The following is a 16,514-nucleotide window of genomic DNA, read 5'->3' on the forward strand; positions in this document are numbered from 1 at the left end:
TTGATAAATTGTACCAGGTCCACTAACACATGACCAAATAAAATTCAGGGAAACCACCCTTGTTATCCTTACATGCTCAAATACTACATTGTAATTTACTAATTTGACCTCTGAAACAATTGTTAAGTATCTTAAGGACAGCTGATTGTTAATTTAGGTTCAGGTTTGTTGGTGATGAATGATCTGTGAATAGATCAGATGATGCAAGCTCATGACAACGTAGATTAAATTACACAATTCATGTTATTTCAATGACAAGATCGTAAATTGTCTGGACTGAAACTTTTACATGTTCATTCTTTTACAACCTTTCATAGAACACTTCCTAACTGATGTGTCTAACGAAAAGAAAACAGTGGTCCTTAGCTTATACTGTGGTCTGTTTGTTATGATGCAACCCAATTTGGAAAGCAAATTTGGTCCTGTAGAATGGGAAGTCTCTGTTGAGGCACATAAGAAATGGTCTCTGGTGAGGGGTACATGGGGTGGCCTTTGGTTAGCGATAGTAATAATTTGCTATTTTCATGCTGGGCAAAGTTGTTTTTTGAAGATGATGGCTTACCTCAAAAGTGGGAGACCACTGTATTAGATTTAAGTTAGAAAATGGATATTTTACATATTCATTTACCTATCTGTGACAATGAATCAAAGATTTGTTTTATTATTGGGTGTGACATCAAAATGCACATTGTCCTATGTGGATACTTCTCGGATAGTATCAGTATTTTGCAAAAATTATTTTTTATTTAAGCAATATTTTATTTGTCTATTTAACAATACAAAATGTTTTTTGATTTAAAGCTGATAGTATATGTAAAGTATTTACCAGGAAGACAGCGAGAGATAATTATAAACTAACGTGTTTTAAACTCAGTTGTTATAAATAACATGATGCGTATTCAGCATAAACCTGAAAGAAATATATTTAATTCATATAAACTGTGAAAAAGAAAAAGATACTTTAGACAGGTTGCTTTGAATAACTAGAATGAAAATGTTGCCGATTATAATTAATGGAAATGTCACTATGTTTTCTACAATAATTATTGGGACATTCTTTATTAACTAGGACATCATCGGGCTTTGTAATAGATTATATTACGTGGGCATTTCTCCTTTTTCACACATTTTATATCCTGACACAAAGAAAGCAACGAATAATGGTCTTTGGTAAGCTATAGAGACATGAAATTTAGAAGCATAACTTAGTAAGCAGAGGCCCTTTGTTAGACTAATTCGTGAAATTTAAACTTGTCGAGTGCCTGTGTAGAAACGGTTCTGATAACAAGAACGCCTGCATATATGTACTAGATTTGATCTTTAAGCGAGGGGACTTTATTTTCTTATAGTTACAGTATGAAATTGGAGATATTACAAAAGCATCTAATATTACGATTTCTTTTAATGCGTATTCATGACTTGTCAATCATTAATGTAATGTTACTTGTATCTAGAACTGACGGACGAGTTTTGGATAAATTATGTACCACAAGACAAAGGTTATCGAAGTTCAATGAGAAATAAGCGCCCTCAGACATTAGCTTTTAGAACTTTTGTGTAATTTGCTGTTAGAACAAATCACAGCTGCCTGAATCTGTTTCAAATAATAGGAAATAGTACAAGCGTATATGACGTGGAACAATAAACTTCATTTGAAAATGTTAAAATAAGTTTTATTTTTTTCCATAATGTTCAGCTTTATCATTGTTACCATTTGTTTTTATCGTGCTCAGACGACAACGTGATTGCTTAAAGAGGCACGGCGCTATATGTTTGTCACAAACCTTCAGTCAGATGACTTTCGAAGTCGATCAGATTTTGTTAGAATTGTCAAATGCACAATATGTAACCGGTCTATTCTGACACTTCAAGAGACGATGATATGTAATGTGATTGAAAGCGGTTGAATTGTGACTTTCTTAAATGCTGACGAAGCAGACGTGTTGCCATCTGAATGGAAGTAGCACGACAACCTTTTGTTGAGCAGAACGAGACATTTTGGTAGTCCTCGTCATCCACTGCATCCGATTCCATCCCCAGTCATCTTAACCTTCTTTTGTCACTGGATCCAGATGGTATTGGACGAAAGAGTGAGGTTGGTGACGTGCAACTCTTCCTCACTTTATACCATGTCAATGAGCAAGTTATTTGGTCATCCTTCTTCCTTTACATCCTGTGGCGACGGACGAGCGACGATGCGGCAGGTGTAGGTACACTGGCAGCCGTCGCCGCAAATATTATGGTCGTTCTTCACTGACACGGATCAGCAGTGGAGTTCGGCAGCCCCTTCAGCAACCGAGCAGCCCGTTCTAGGATGCGCACTGATTACATCCATGGCACGAGGAAGGTGCTAGAAAAGGTACCCTAAAAATTGTCTGCGCCATCTTTCCCTATCCAGCTACACGCGACTGGAGGTAACCCTACATCAGCGGTGGAAACACTACAACAAAAAATATGAAAATGGTTCCTCTCCCCCTCTGCGCATGGCACACTTTTGGACAGAAATGATGCTGACAGGCCTCAGAGGAGAACTGTCCTGACTAGCAGTGAGCTAGCCAGATATAACATCTATATTTCAGCCTTGAGTGAAACCCGCCTTACAGGAGAGGGTGCACTTTGTGAAAGGGACGCTGGCTACACCTTCTTTTGGTGCGGAAGAAGAAAAAAGGAGCGACGTAAGGCTGGAGTAGGATTTGCAGTGAAGACAGATTTTGTTAACATGCTAGCTGGACTTCCAGTTGGTGTGAATGACAGGCTTATGACCATGCAACTGACGCTGTTGAATGGAAGAAAGCATGTGACGATCATTACTGCCTACGCTCCAACCATGGCCAATCGAGATGAAACAAAGGACAACTTTTATGAAGAACTTCACTCTATCATTACGTCTGTTCCCAGATCTGACAAGTTCATCATCCTTGGTGACCTTAATGCAAGATTCGGCTCTGACAACGTGTTCTGGGAAGGGATCATTGGAAAGTATGGTGTCAGCCGCTGAAACAACAATGCTCTTCTATTGCTTCAGACCTGGCAGGGCTTCAACTGCTCATCAGCAACGCAGTCTTCCGCCTCCCTACCCGCAACAGGATGACATGTATGTAACCCCGATCTAAGCACTGCCATCGCATTGATTACGTCATAGTCAGGAAGAGGGATAGCCAGTATGTACAGGTGACCAAGTCCATGTGTGGTGCAGAATGTTGGACTGACCACTGCCTTGTAGTCTCCAAGCTAAACATCCGTATCCAACCTAAAAGACGTCCGCAGTGCATGAAGATTCCAAAACGGCTGAACATCGCCAAGCTGGAGAACTCGAACTCCAAAAAGACCTTTATGAGCACTCTAGAAAACCATCTTCAGTCCACCCCTCTGGACACCCAGAATGTAGAGGCAGCCTAGGCGACCCTTAGAGAGCTGGTGTACAACACCACCTCAGAGATCTTGGGGCCTTCCCCAGAAAGCAATAGCACTGGTTTGATGAGAATTGCGAAAACATCAGGCAGCTGTTGAATGAAAAATATCGCCTCCATAAAGCATACATAAATGATCTTAAGTCCACATCAAAGAAAGATACCTTTAATAACCTCCATACGACTGTTCAACAGAAACTCTGGCAGATGCGGTCATCCTGGCAGAGTTACAAAGCTGATGAGATCCAAAGCCACGATGCCACAAATGATAAGAAGAGGTTTTATGATGCGCTGAATGCAGTATTTGCCCATCATCATCAGTATCACGCCCTCTCCACAGTGCGGATGGGAATACGCTGATAACAAATAAAGAGAAGATCTTCGAAAGGTGGAATGAGCACATCAACTGTGTCCTGAACCGCACAACAACAATCACTGATGAAGCCACTGATTGGCTGTCCCAAGTGCCAGTCAATGAATCACTGGATGTCCCACTGACCATGTTAGAGACCAAGAAAGCAATACGTCTGATCTCTATTAGCAAGGCTCCTGGTCCAGATTCATTCCCAACAGAGATATACAAGGAAGGCGGTGCAGCTCTGACTGAAAAGCTACATCAATTTTTTCATCTCATGTGGCAGAAAGAGTCGATCCCAGAGGAATTCAAGGATGCTACTATTATACACAAGTATAATCGCAAAGGAAAACTTCAGGCTTGTGATAACTACCGAGGTATCTCTTTGCCCTCTGTCGCAGGCAAGATACTCGCCAGAATTCTCCTCAACCGTCTCACACCACACCTTGACCATGGACTCCTATGAAAAAGCCAGTGTGGATTCCGAACGGAGCGTGGAACCATCGACATGGTGTTCGCTGCTAGGCAGTTGCAAGAGAAAAGCCAAGAGCAGAATATTGACCTTTTCTCTACCTTTGTCTACCCGACCTAGGCCTTTGATATTGTTAGCAGAGAGAGCCTGTAGAAGATCATGGCCAAGTACGGATGCCCAAGAACATTTATCAGCATGGTGCAACAATTCCACGATGGAAGCTAGAGCCCGGAACAATTGTAAGACATCAGACCCCTTTCCTGTCTCAAACGGAGTGAAGCAGGGCTGTGTACTGGCGCCAACACTTGTCAGTCTCATGTTCTAAGCCATGCTCACTGACGCCTTCAGAGATGGTGACGTGGGAATCAGCATCAGATACCAAATTGATGGCAAACTGTTCAACCACAGGAGGCTCCAAGAAAAAACTAAGGTCCGAACAGACATAATCAGAGACTTTCTATTTGCTGATGACTACGTCCTTAACGCTGGCTCTGAAGCTTATATGCAAAGCAGCGTCGATAAGTTCTCTGATGGTTGCACAAATTTCGGCCTGACGACTTACGATGAACACACAGAAGACTGAAATAATGTAGTACCCAGCGCCAGGAAAACGTGTGCTGCGCCAAAAATTACAGTCAACGGCTACAAACTGAGAGCAGTGAACATGTTCATCTATCTTGGCAGTACTCTGTTCCAGAATGTCGTAATAGATTATAAAAGTAATGCCAGGATTGCATAGGCCCGCACAGCAGTCCTGCTGACTACACGCCAATGTCTGGAACAGAAGAGGCATTAGTCTTCAAAAACTACTGAAAGTGTACAGAGCAATAGTACTCCTTGTTATTATACGCCTGCTAAACCTGGATAGTGTACCAGCGCCATGAAAAGAAGTTGAACCACTTGCACACTACCTTCCTCAAAAGACTCATAAACATCAAGTGGCAAGACAGCATCCCAAACACTGAGGTCCTTGCCCAAGCAATCCTTCCCAGCATCCACACCATCTTGATGCAATCATAGTTGCGATGGGCAGGCCATGTACAGCGCATGCCAGACCACCGGCTTCCAAAAAATCTCTTTTATGGCTAGCTTGAACAAGGTTAAGGCAACAAAGGAGGCTAGAGAAAACGTTACAAAGACACCCTGAAGACGTCATTAAAGAACATTGGCACTAGCTATGACACGTGGGAGCAGACTGCCCAGGACAGTGTCTTGTGGCGCTCTTTTGTCACTAAATGTGCTGAAGCTGGCGAGGCAGGTCAAACAATCTCAAGCTGTTAACCCCATGTTCAGCGTTGCTATCCCATTTCCACAATACCACAAAATATTAAGGGCGCATATCGACCTCATCGGCCACCTACGCACCCACAGACCATTTGTTCCCGATACAACACTGGATGAATACGTTAAAGTGGTCCTCATCACCTTGATCGAAGAACTATATATTTATGATCAAACGTCACCTAGCTCTGCGTGAGGATACAACAGGACAGTGACGTCCAATCTAGGCCAATCATTAATTGAATGCGAATAATAGCAGGGAGATAGCATATGTAATTGTCTCGAAGTTCACGGTTCTGCATCGATGAAACAGGAAATCAGTGAAACAAATTTTAAAACAGACTTCTTTGCCCAGAAAAGTCTGTTGTCAGCAGTGGGCGTTGATGTAAACAATATGGTGGTTGTAAGTAGATGCAGTCTCGCAGCTGTCCAATACCCAGTTGGCGCTAAATACGGTATATACGTATGGGATAGTCCGCATTCAAATAAAGTTTGTGAGGACTTTGTGTGGAGGTATAAGTAGCAATACGCGGAGTTTTCCAAATTTGAGAATTAACTTCTGCAGGAATATACCACGTGTTGATATGAAAGCGCTCTGTCACTATCACGTGTTGAAATATAAGTGTTATGACATGACCATCCCATTCAGTAACAACTTTAAAGTTCAATTAAATCGAGCTTAAACTACTTTCATCCAGTGTCTGAACTTTTGACCCGGTGGAAATCTTTCCTTTTTCCCTCGTCAGTTCGTTTTGTTTCGTTTTAACAGAGCTAGTTTTCGAGATAGGCCAATGAACATAAAAAGCTTGGTCTTTTATTTTTTTCCTAACATTGTTGACAACGCTGAAGTTATGATCCGTTAAGATTGTTGCTGAGAAATTTTATTTCAAATATTTTTGGTAAGTTGCATTATTAATTATCATTGAAAACCTCACAACTTTTGCTCTTTAATTTATAATCAATAAGAAATATGTATGTTATTTTTTGGTAATAATGACTTTCAGGCTTCTCAAATGTACAGCTCCACTAAAAGGAAAACCTGATAACCAATATCATTGTCATACATGTGTACCGGACACAAGAGCTCCCCGGTGTTTCAAACTACATCTCAGTGTTCATACTGTTGTTTATTTCTGCCTCCCTTGGCGGTAAAGATCCAAGAGCTATCTTGGTAGCACACTGGTACTTTGGGGCTGTTTCGTTACCATATATAACAAAAAATTGGTACACTACTCTATAGTGTCGTGAAAAGACCCAAACTAGTGGCTGTGATAATAATGCTCTACCTGATGTTATTGCATTCAAATCTTTCAGATGTAGACACTAGAATGAAAAAGAATTAAATACATCTATTTGGTAGGCCACTGACAGTTGTGTTCAAACTAGCTGAACAATAGAAGATGTATTAAAAATGAGAATTTAAAACAACTTGAGTTGTAAAGCAAGTTATTCAGAAACTATATTTGCTGTCATATATTAAAGAATGCATTAATTATAAAAGCTATTAAAGAAATCAAATTCAGTCTGCATGTTAATATATAGTAAAGGAAAGTTATGATGTACATAAGGTTTAGTAATGAAGTTGGAAAAAAAGAATAGTTTATGTAATACGAGTCTTCAAATAACCCTAAAGTCGAACAGTATTTTTTATTTTGCAAGAAACATTTATATTTGTTTCATTTACATGATGTGATGAAATAAGAGTGCACTGCAGTCGATAACAAACCTAAAGATGGATTTTATGTCAGTTATTACATTTGTCACATGTATCAAGATACTTGTATTCGTCAAATTTATTATTGCAACGAACAGTAATTGCTTCAAGATGTGTTTACATAAAAATCAATAAGACATCTGCCTTTCTACAATTTTCAAATGAGAAAACTAGTTTTCCGTTAGTTTGACTTCGTTGCATAAACAGCATTCTGACTTACATAATTGTTCTCTACATTATTATAATTATTGTTACCTTCATAATTAAAACAACATGATAACATTGAATTCTTTGAACAATGAATGCTGTATTTAGTTGGATAAAAGATTCTGCCAACAATAATATTTTTAACAGTCTTTAAAACCTTTCAAACACTAACATAACTTTTTTGTTTCTTATGGCGACCAAAGTAAATTTATAGCTATTTATCATTTTCAGTATGATTAGTATTTGCTCCTTATCAATGAACTATATAAGTAACTGAATTATATTTTATATGGAATTTTAAAAAATAATAACTACATAAATAAAGCATCATCAAAATATTATAGCATACCGAAATGTAGAGACATCTTTGAAAGTAAAGTTTTAATTATCTAGCATAGGCCTAAAAGTAATGAACTGAGGATATGTAATATTTAGACACAAATTAACTGCCCATGTACACATTCAAAATAACTATATTTGATGGAAAAGAATATAATATCTTCGATTTGTTTCGGTCACAAATTACTTTTCTACTCATTTTCTCTATTTGATTGCTATCGTAACCATGAACACACATCAATTTCATCGAGATTTTTAGTGTTTGCAATCTACATGTATATATCCATCACTTTGTACAATTTCACAGCAATCTGATTTTAAATTAAAGTTTTGAGCTGTTAAATAGATTTAGTCCATAAAGACTATTGTTCTGAAACAATCCAGCATGCACAGATGGGGCAGTTAGAAACAAATCAGCACTGGTTTCAAGGTCAAGCAACACACCACAGCACTACCAGGGTTAATAGCTGATACATAATTTATATGTATATACAAGTATTTCCGAGCGTTGAGAATTGTGTCAGGCGTGTGAAACCTATCTTTCAGGCATAAGATTAATATTCATCATAGTATCACCATATTGTGATATTCATGTGTAATGAGCATATCTGTCAGCAAATTGTTTTAATTATTTATATTATTTGACCATTTTCATATAATTTTAACATGTAAAGCAATTGTAAATATAATGCATAAATTATGCCATCAAATAAAAATTCATACTTTCATATCATATTCATTTATTCGAGAGAATATTGCTTTTAATTACATTTTCACACATTATTTTGTAGTGGAAAATCTTGAGAAGGTGGTGGATAAAATAAACTATTCTGGCATGCAGGAAACAGGTGAACCAATGCCAGGACCAAGCAATCAATCATTATTAAAAGGTAAACATGTTTATTGTTTAACCAATGATTGAAGACTCAAAACTGTTACTAGATTTGCTACAATGTTAGCTAGTGTTTCTAAAATAATACAAAACCAATATGTTCCAAATTAAGGTTTCTGCTTATTAAGTTGTCTTCAATACCACAGACCATGACCAAAGCTTAAGGTCACTAAGAGACTTTCATCCACAATCTTTAAAGTCATTTATACTATAATAGTATAGTTTTAAAAATTATTATAATTAGTATGAAGCGGATGTGAATTTTTTCAATGACTGCCGGTATATAAATAGTAACCATATGAACAGTACAAATACATGAATTTCACAATCATTGTAATTAATTGGTAATGTTATGTCATTGCCCAATCATTCTTAGATTATATTACATGAATGAGATTTCTATAAAGCGTATTCAGTAATGCACCATATCATTATAACTGATATGAAAAGAAACATATTCACACTGGGGCATTCCACATATATCATCACGCACTTGGGGTCATTCCATATATAACATAACGCACTGAGGGGCATTCCATATATAACATCACGTACTGAGGGGCAGAGGAGTCTTCACATTGGGACATTCCATATATAGCATCACGTACTGAGGGGCAGAGAAGTCTTCACATTGGGGCATTCCATATATAGCATCACGTACTGAGGGGCAGAGGAGTCTTCACATTAGGGCATTCCATATACAACATAATGCACTGAGGGGCAGAGGAGTCTTCGTATTGGGGCATTCCACATATATCATCACGCACTTGGGGTCATTCCATATATAACATAACGGACTGAGGGGCATTCCATATATAACATCATGCACTGAGGGGCAGAGGAGTCTTCACGTTGGGGCATTCCATATATAGCATCACTCAATGAGTGGCAGAGGAGTCTTCACATTAGGGCATTCCATATACAACATCATGCACTGAGGGGCAGAGGAGTCTTCACATTGGGGCATTCCACATATATCATCACGCACTTGGGGTCATTCCATATATAACATAACGGACTGACGAGCATTCCATATATAACATCATGCACTGTGTTTTTGAGGAGTCTTCACATTAGGGCATTCCATATATAACATCATGCACTGAGTGGCAGAGGAGTCTTCACATTAGGGCATTCCATATATAACATCATGCACTGAGTGGCAGAGGAGTCTTCACATTAGGGCATTCCATATATAACAACATGCACTGAGGGGCAGAGGAGTTTTTACATTGGGGCATTCCACATATATCATCACGCACTTGGGCTCACTCCATATATAACATAACGCACTGACGGGCATTCCATATATAACATTATGCACTGAGGGGCAGAGGAGTCTTCACATTGGGGCATTCCATATATAACATCATGCACTGAGAGGCAGAGGAGGTTAAATTTGTATGACGATGTGTGGGGTACGAGGGTGTTTAAATGTGTCATGACACAAAAATAACACCAGTGTCTTCTGCTATATTAATAATTTGATTTCATGTATTTTTTTCATCCATATTTTTTCTACATGATGTGATGAGGTGGGGGTGGGTAAAAAAATCTGTCAAAATTGTGTTATATCATATACTGATGACCCCATCAACAAACACATAATATATATTTTCTTTTACATATTCATCTGTATTCGTTCATTTACATCAACATTATTTTCTTTCAAGATTCGTTGTCCATCATACCAAAACCTTCAAATAGTCAACATTTCATACATAGAGGGAACAAAGGGATTAAAACAGCTTATAATTATGTTGATGCTGAAGAGGAGAATTTGAAACTCGAGAACAAAAATCTTGAATTGAAGACCATAAAACTCTAAAAAGAGATTGTAGAACTTGATTTGGAAAATAATAAATTAGAAAAGGAGAATGAAATGTTCTAAAATTGGATACAAGTTTAAGCTTTAAAAATGAAATTATTATGTTAAGAAAGGAAACGTTCTTTGAACAAGCAAAGCATATGTGGTTCATTGAACAATAAATAATCTAATGAAATTTTCCATGACATTGTCTAGGTACATAAGAATTTTTATTTTGTACACAAAACTGTTGGTTACAAAACCAAATCATAATTTTGTTTCCAATAAAAATTTATACAGCTCTGAAACGTTTTTACTTAATAAAAATGATTAATGAAATTTCAAAACATTTAATGAATGACTGAATTTGCTTGAATTTGCAGGAATTACTCATTACTCAGTATTTATAAACCACTGATTTTATTGCAATATATAGGGAAAAGACAACATGCTATAATCTAAGTAAATTCCAAACAGTCCTTAAAAAGTCTTATAAAGTTCTACAGGAGTAATTGTCGTCAGTGAATCTGTATATTATACATGAGATAATGTACTATTTGCATAGTACATATATTTATACTGAATTTTCTTCATTCATGAAAAATATGTCTTGCATATATAATCATGCAAAGCATTCCATCCCTTGGTTCATAAATATTAAAATTTTCGTCATTATCTGCAATTAATTCATCAGCTGGAATGATGTCCCCCTTGTATATGCCTATCGAATGATGTCCCCCTTGTATATGTTATGAAAGACAACACAGGACAATGTGTATAAGGCAGCTTTATCAGTAGAAACTCGCATACCATTATGTAAACATGGGAAACGCATCTTTAGAATTCCAAATGTTTGTTATATAATAACTCTGTCTCTACACAAGGCATTATTGTACTTCCTCTGTGCAGTTGTGGCAAGTGCATTGTATGGTGTCATAAGGAACGTACGACAAAGATTGCCAGTCACCAAGTAGAAATCTATCATATTCACCTGGCCACTTTTCTACACAGTTTGTAATGCGTAATCTATAGTCACGTGTCATCTGAAAAGAGATATATAAGTTCACACTTGCACACACAAAGTCCTATCAATATTTATGTTTACCCTTGTTCTTTATTTACACAGTATATACACCAATTTGACCTGTGCATAATGACAAATATGAAGTTTTTAATGTACCTGTAATGCAAAAATTAATGTGTGTTTCGGAGCAGAAGACCGCCCCAGTTTTATTTTGCCTACCCTAACATGCGATTTCCCAAGGTAAAAAAATAATTTCAAGAAAATAAAAAATAAAAATTTACTGATATTGATTCATGAATCTAACAGAGCCAGTTTTGACCATGATTTAAAGCACTTAGTACATTATATGTACCAATCATTTATATATATATATATATATATATATATATATATATATATATATATATATATATATATATATATATATAAAATGTTAAATACAATTTTAAAAAAAATATATTCTCAGAATTGGTTTATATAACATATCTCAATATTTTAAACGACAAAAACGTTATTACAGTGAATAGATTACCTTTCTATGCTTTATGTTTAATTTTATAGTTCCCCTATCATTTCAATATATTGACCATTGCAATTTCAATTATAATGTTTGCAAAATTTTGGTGCCAAGTATCTCTCACAATATATTTTCCTCCTTTATTAATTACATGTACATTACGTGAATGAAATCCTTTTCTGTTTACATAATCTGTTCAGTAGAACTAGGTGCCAAAATCATGAAGAATGTACCACCTATTGCCCCAAGACCATTTGAAAATCCTTTAATAAATGTCAAGAATTTATTTTAAAAGTATTTGATATTATGGACATCAAGTATGTGCTGCAATAAATCATTTTTATTTTTTATGTCACTTTGTTGTTTAATATAAAATATAAATATTTATGAACTGTGTTAATCTATAATACCACTTATGTATTTCAGAAATGGGCAAAGTGGTGCACAATGACAGCTGATTCAAATAATGGATTAAATATATTAATATAATTAATTAATACATTCTTAACCCCATGTATGCGTTAATAAGCCTACACTTTATGAATAATCTATATTTGAATTTGAATTTGAATTCCTGTTGCTCAAGTGACCAATTTAATCTTGATTTTGGTATTTTAGCCTACATAGTTATTCACTGATACGATAATAGGTATATCAAGTATCTATCTTATTCTCTTCACTGGGGCTGTAGTTACTCACAATCTATAAGATATATCCTTCAGCAAATGAAATTGTGTTATGATTCTATATTAATGAAAGCATTTTATTACATTACTCAGTTTGAAGTAAACTGTAACAGTTATTTATCTTTAATTTTTCTTTGTTATTTACCCCAACCGTGCGCATGGAAAAAATGTGGTGTGTCAAAGCTAATGGTTATAGGTACAAGAGGGAAGCCTAGAAAGGGCCATGATACATAGGAAATTAAATGCTTGCATATACTTTGGGTTTATTTTTTATTTTTTTAAAACTAAATGAGATAATGTAATGTGTATCTTCTATAAAAAAAAACGTATGAAACACAGTAATGTTTGTGTTGTGATTAACTAAATGCTAATTCAAGTTATCTTTTTTCCGTTGGGCAATGATAGGACCGATTTTGAATCAAACTGGAGTTTCTTTAGTAATACGGTCGCCATATTTACATGCACGAATATATGTTCACAAGCAACAACTGTGATTTAGTCCATCATGTTTGATAATCGCAACAACTACATAAATATTTTATTTACATCTATTTAAACACATGTATACAAATTATGTTTTATTTGTTCAATTTGTTGTAGAAATATTAAAAGTATACAGGCTGTATTTTTAAAAAAATGGACTAGTAAAGAAACCAGAAAAAAGAAAAGCGTGTAGCCTGAATATTTGTTTACGTCAAGTGCTTCCATTCTGATGGAAGTGGTAGAAAGTTTTCATTGTTAGGGACCTTCTGTCGACAAGTTAGAAACAATAAATTAATGTAAATACTACGTTGTAAGTATTTGTTTGCATTGTTGATGCTTTCACTTTTCGATTTTGTTTGGGATGGTGTTCAAATCACAGGGTTTGATATCGGGGCTTACAATTTAACTAGCAGTCATACATGCAATATATAATAACGCATGTATGACTGATAGTTAAATTGTAAGCAACTGTACGAGCCCAATTGGTGCGAATAATATAATTTACAACAATACCGTAAATACCCCAAGTTCCAACGCACCCGACGTGACGTTAGATCTAAGTCTGTAGCCCATACAAATTTCTTTAAAAAAGTTAAAAAAATATATTTTAATCGCACAGTCCGAACTTTAATCAAGCCGTATACTTTGTAACCGAATAATACATATTGCATGTTTTGCAGTAAAAACTATGTATAAATATTACGGTATGTTTTCTTCCGTCAAACCCTATTCGATATCATCAGCTGTTTTTACTAGGGGTCACGGCCATACGGTGTATGAGGAGCGGATGATGCTAATGATGGATATGAATAATTTATTTAAATACTTGAAATTGGGAGGACTAAATAACTGGAAAATATCTTACCTGAAATCCTGTAAAAGCCCTGCTTGACCACTGATGTTACATCTTGTTGGGGAAATTGTATGAAGTCCTTTGCCGGTCTCACTAAGGCCGTCGCTACTTCAAATATACATCTGCTTACACTGGATACACTCACACTCGAGGACTCTCCGATAAGCCTGAAGTGAGCTCCAGTTGCGAAAAAGCATAAGGCCACAATCGCCTTGTAGAGGGGTGAGAGCGCCATGTTCTGCTTTGTGAAATACTAATCAGGTGTTTCAGTAGCAGTATTTACGATGAATAAAATGGTAAGTGGTAAATATATAGCAAGCGAACAAAACCGTGTCATCACCGTCCATGGGGTTACATCTGTCCCTAAAATTTCTCCTTTCTAAACGATTCCTATGATGACGTCGACGATAACGTCGTTCAAGCTCCATAACTGAGCGTCTCCACTTGTGGGAGATAAAGCCTAACCTCAGATAACTTAGGACAGTTCACAAATTTCAGTTGCGATTTTCAAACTTTTAGTCGAAAAACACTTAAGATGTTTAGAGAAACCGGGCCGTGTAGCCAAGAAAGTTTAGTTGGTAGAGGATCAGATTCTTAATCAAAAGATCGCGGGTTGGATACCCGCACAGGCCAACCTGGATTAGATGCCTAAGTATGTAGTTCGGAAAGGTACTTAGCTCACATATCTTTGGTGTCATATAACCAACAATGTGTTAAAGGTGCAGTTAAAACCAAGCCTTCACAGTTCCCTTTTATGTTTGTAATTTACTGTATTAGCACTGTGACGTCATCTAGATAAATAATCAAAATCCATATTAGCTAGCAGGATAAAAATAATATTAACTTTTTACAGTTTATAAATAGTGGAACTAGGCTACATTGTACTGAATTTAACCGTTGAACATTGCATTGAATTTACCCTTTGAACATTTTATTGAATTTATCCGTTGAACATTTTATTGAATTTAACCGTTGAACATTGTACTGAATTTACCGTTGAAATTTTATTGAATTTAACCGTTGAACATTGTATTGAATTTAACCGTTAAACGTTGTATTGAATTTAACTGTTGAACGCAGCGATGTTGGTATGTAGAGATAATGCATATTTCTTCAAGTTATTAAACGGGTTAAATGTATGTCCAAGCTAGTTGTTTTGAAGAAAAGCATTTATAAGAATGAAGGTCTTAATTGGTTGTTTTCAGAGATTAAAAAAGATATGCTCCAATAGTACAGAAAAGATACAGATTTTCAAATAACATATAATGATGATAACCTTAAAATTAAACATTATTAATCATAATGGCAAGATGGTGACAACAATATGGTCGGAAGAAGTAATACATTTTATTAGGTATTTGGTGTGTGAAGTGTCGAATTTTGAATTACAGAAAATTTTAAAGTTGAATGCATTGAACATTAAAGTCTTATCGCACTTAAGACTGAAAATTCTTTGTGAAGGGTCACTTCGACCTTTCTTCGTTCATCTCCCCCATGTCATTGTAAACTTCAAAGGGACAGAATTCCAGCTCAGTGAAATTGACCGGGGTATATTAACACGGACCTTAGAAAGTAAACATTTGAGCTACCAATCCTAACCGCTTGGCAGGACCCTATGTCCACTTATCATATTTTCAAAGGGAAATTGTCACGCACTGTCTCACAGATTCCGAGCTGTCCAAACCTGATGAAAGGAATTATTTCTTTGGGAAAATTTAGGGACCACTGCCTACGATTGAGCAGAATAAAATAGGGCGTTCACTTTAGAGCAATCGGACTTTAAAGTGACGACCTTAGTCGAAATTCTTTAGTCTGGAAATTTCCTTTAAGAGGAAACTTGGTCGAGTCCGTGGAAAGCATAAAGAGATTAGTGCTTTCCTCGTGAAACAAAAGAGACCAGGCGATCGTCGTGTAAAAATAAAGACATGTTTAATGCTAAGATGCACAAGTCCTGAAAGAAAAAGCGATAAGGTACGCAATTTTAATTTCACGTAATATTCTATTATTTGATTGTTTGTATTATGCAAATGTGTTTGCTATGACTAGGTTTCCATATTATGTATCGTTTATTCAATTCATGAAAATGTATTGATGCTAGAGTTGTTATGAAAATGTATTGATGCTAGAGTTGTTATGCAATTAATTTTATTCATTTTCATGGAAAGTGTTGATGCTAGAATTGTTATGCCATTTACCTTTTAATTATACAGTTATTAGTTCATTGGTAGAATTGATTGCATGCGACCCAAATGTTCACATGTATAGTATTTCATATGGTTATATGAAATAACTTCCTTTGTTGTTAGGACGATACAGATCATCGTAGGTTAACGATAATTACCTAATTATATCTGATTTTGTAATGCTTGGATAATCCTGTAGGTTAAGAAATGCCGTGAGTTACATTTTGTTTTTAATTTCATGCATTAGTAATCGAATATGTAGTAGCATATGTAAAATAATACGGTAATATT

At 36.0% G+C, this 16,514-nt stretch overlaps 1 protein-coding gene across 1 annotated transcript; it reads left to right on the plus strand.

The window, feature by feature from the left end:
• Positions 1–391: 391 nt before the first annotated feature.
• LOC149785550 (uncharacterized) lies at positions 392–4,231 on the plus strand. The gene is made up of 3 exons (XM_089979905.1): positions 392–476; positions 2,580–2,979; positions 3,751–4,231. The coding sequence occupies exons 1-3, from the start codon at positions 392–394 to the stop codon at positions 4,229–4,231; spliced, it is 966 nt and encodes a 321-aa protein (XP_089836031.1).
• The last annotated feature ends 12,283 nt before the right edge of the window (positions 4,232–16,514 follow it).

Source organism: Sinohyriopsis cumingii, chromosome 13 (genome assembly GCF_028554795.1).
Source record: "Sinohyriopsis cumingii isolate HCF-2022 chromosome 13, ASM2855479v2, whole genome shotgun sequence".
In the NCBI taxonomy this organism is placed as follows: domain Eukaryota; kingdom Metazoa; phylum Mollusca; class Bivalvia; order Unionida; family Unionidae; genus Sinohyriopsis; species Sinohyriopsis cumingii.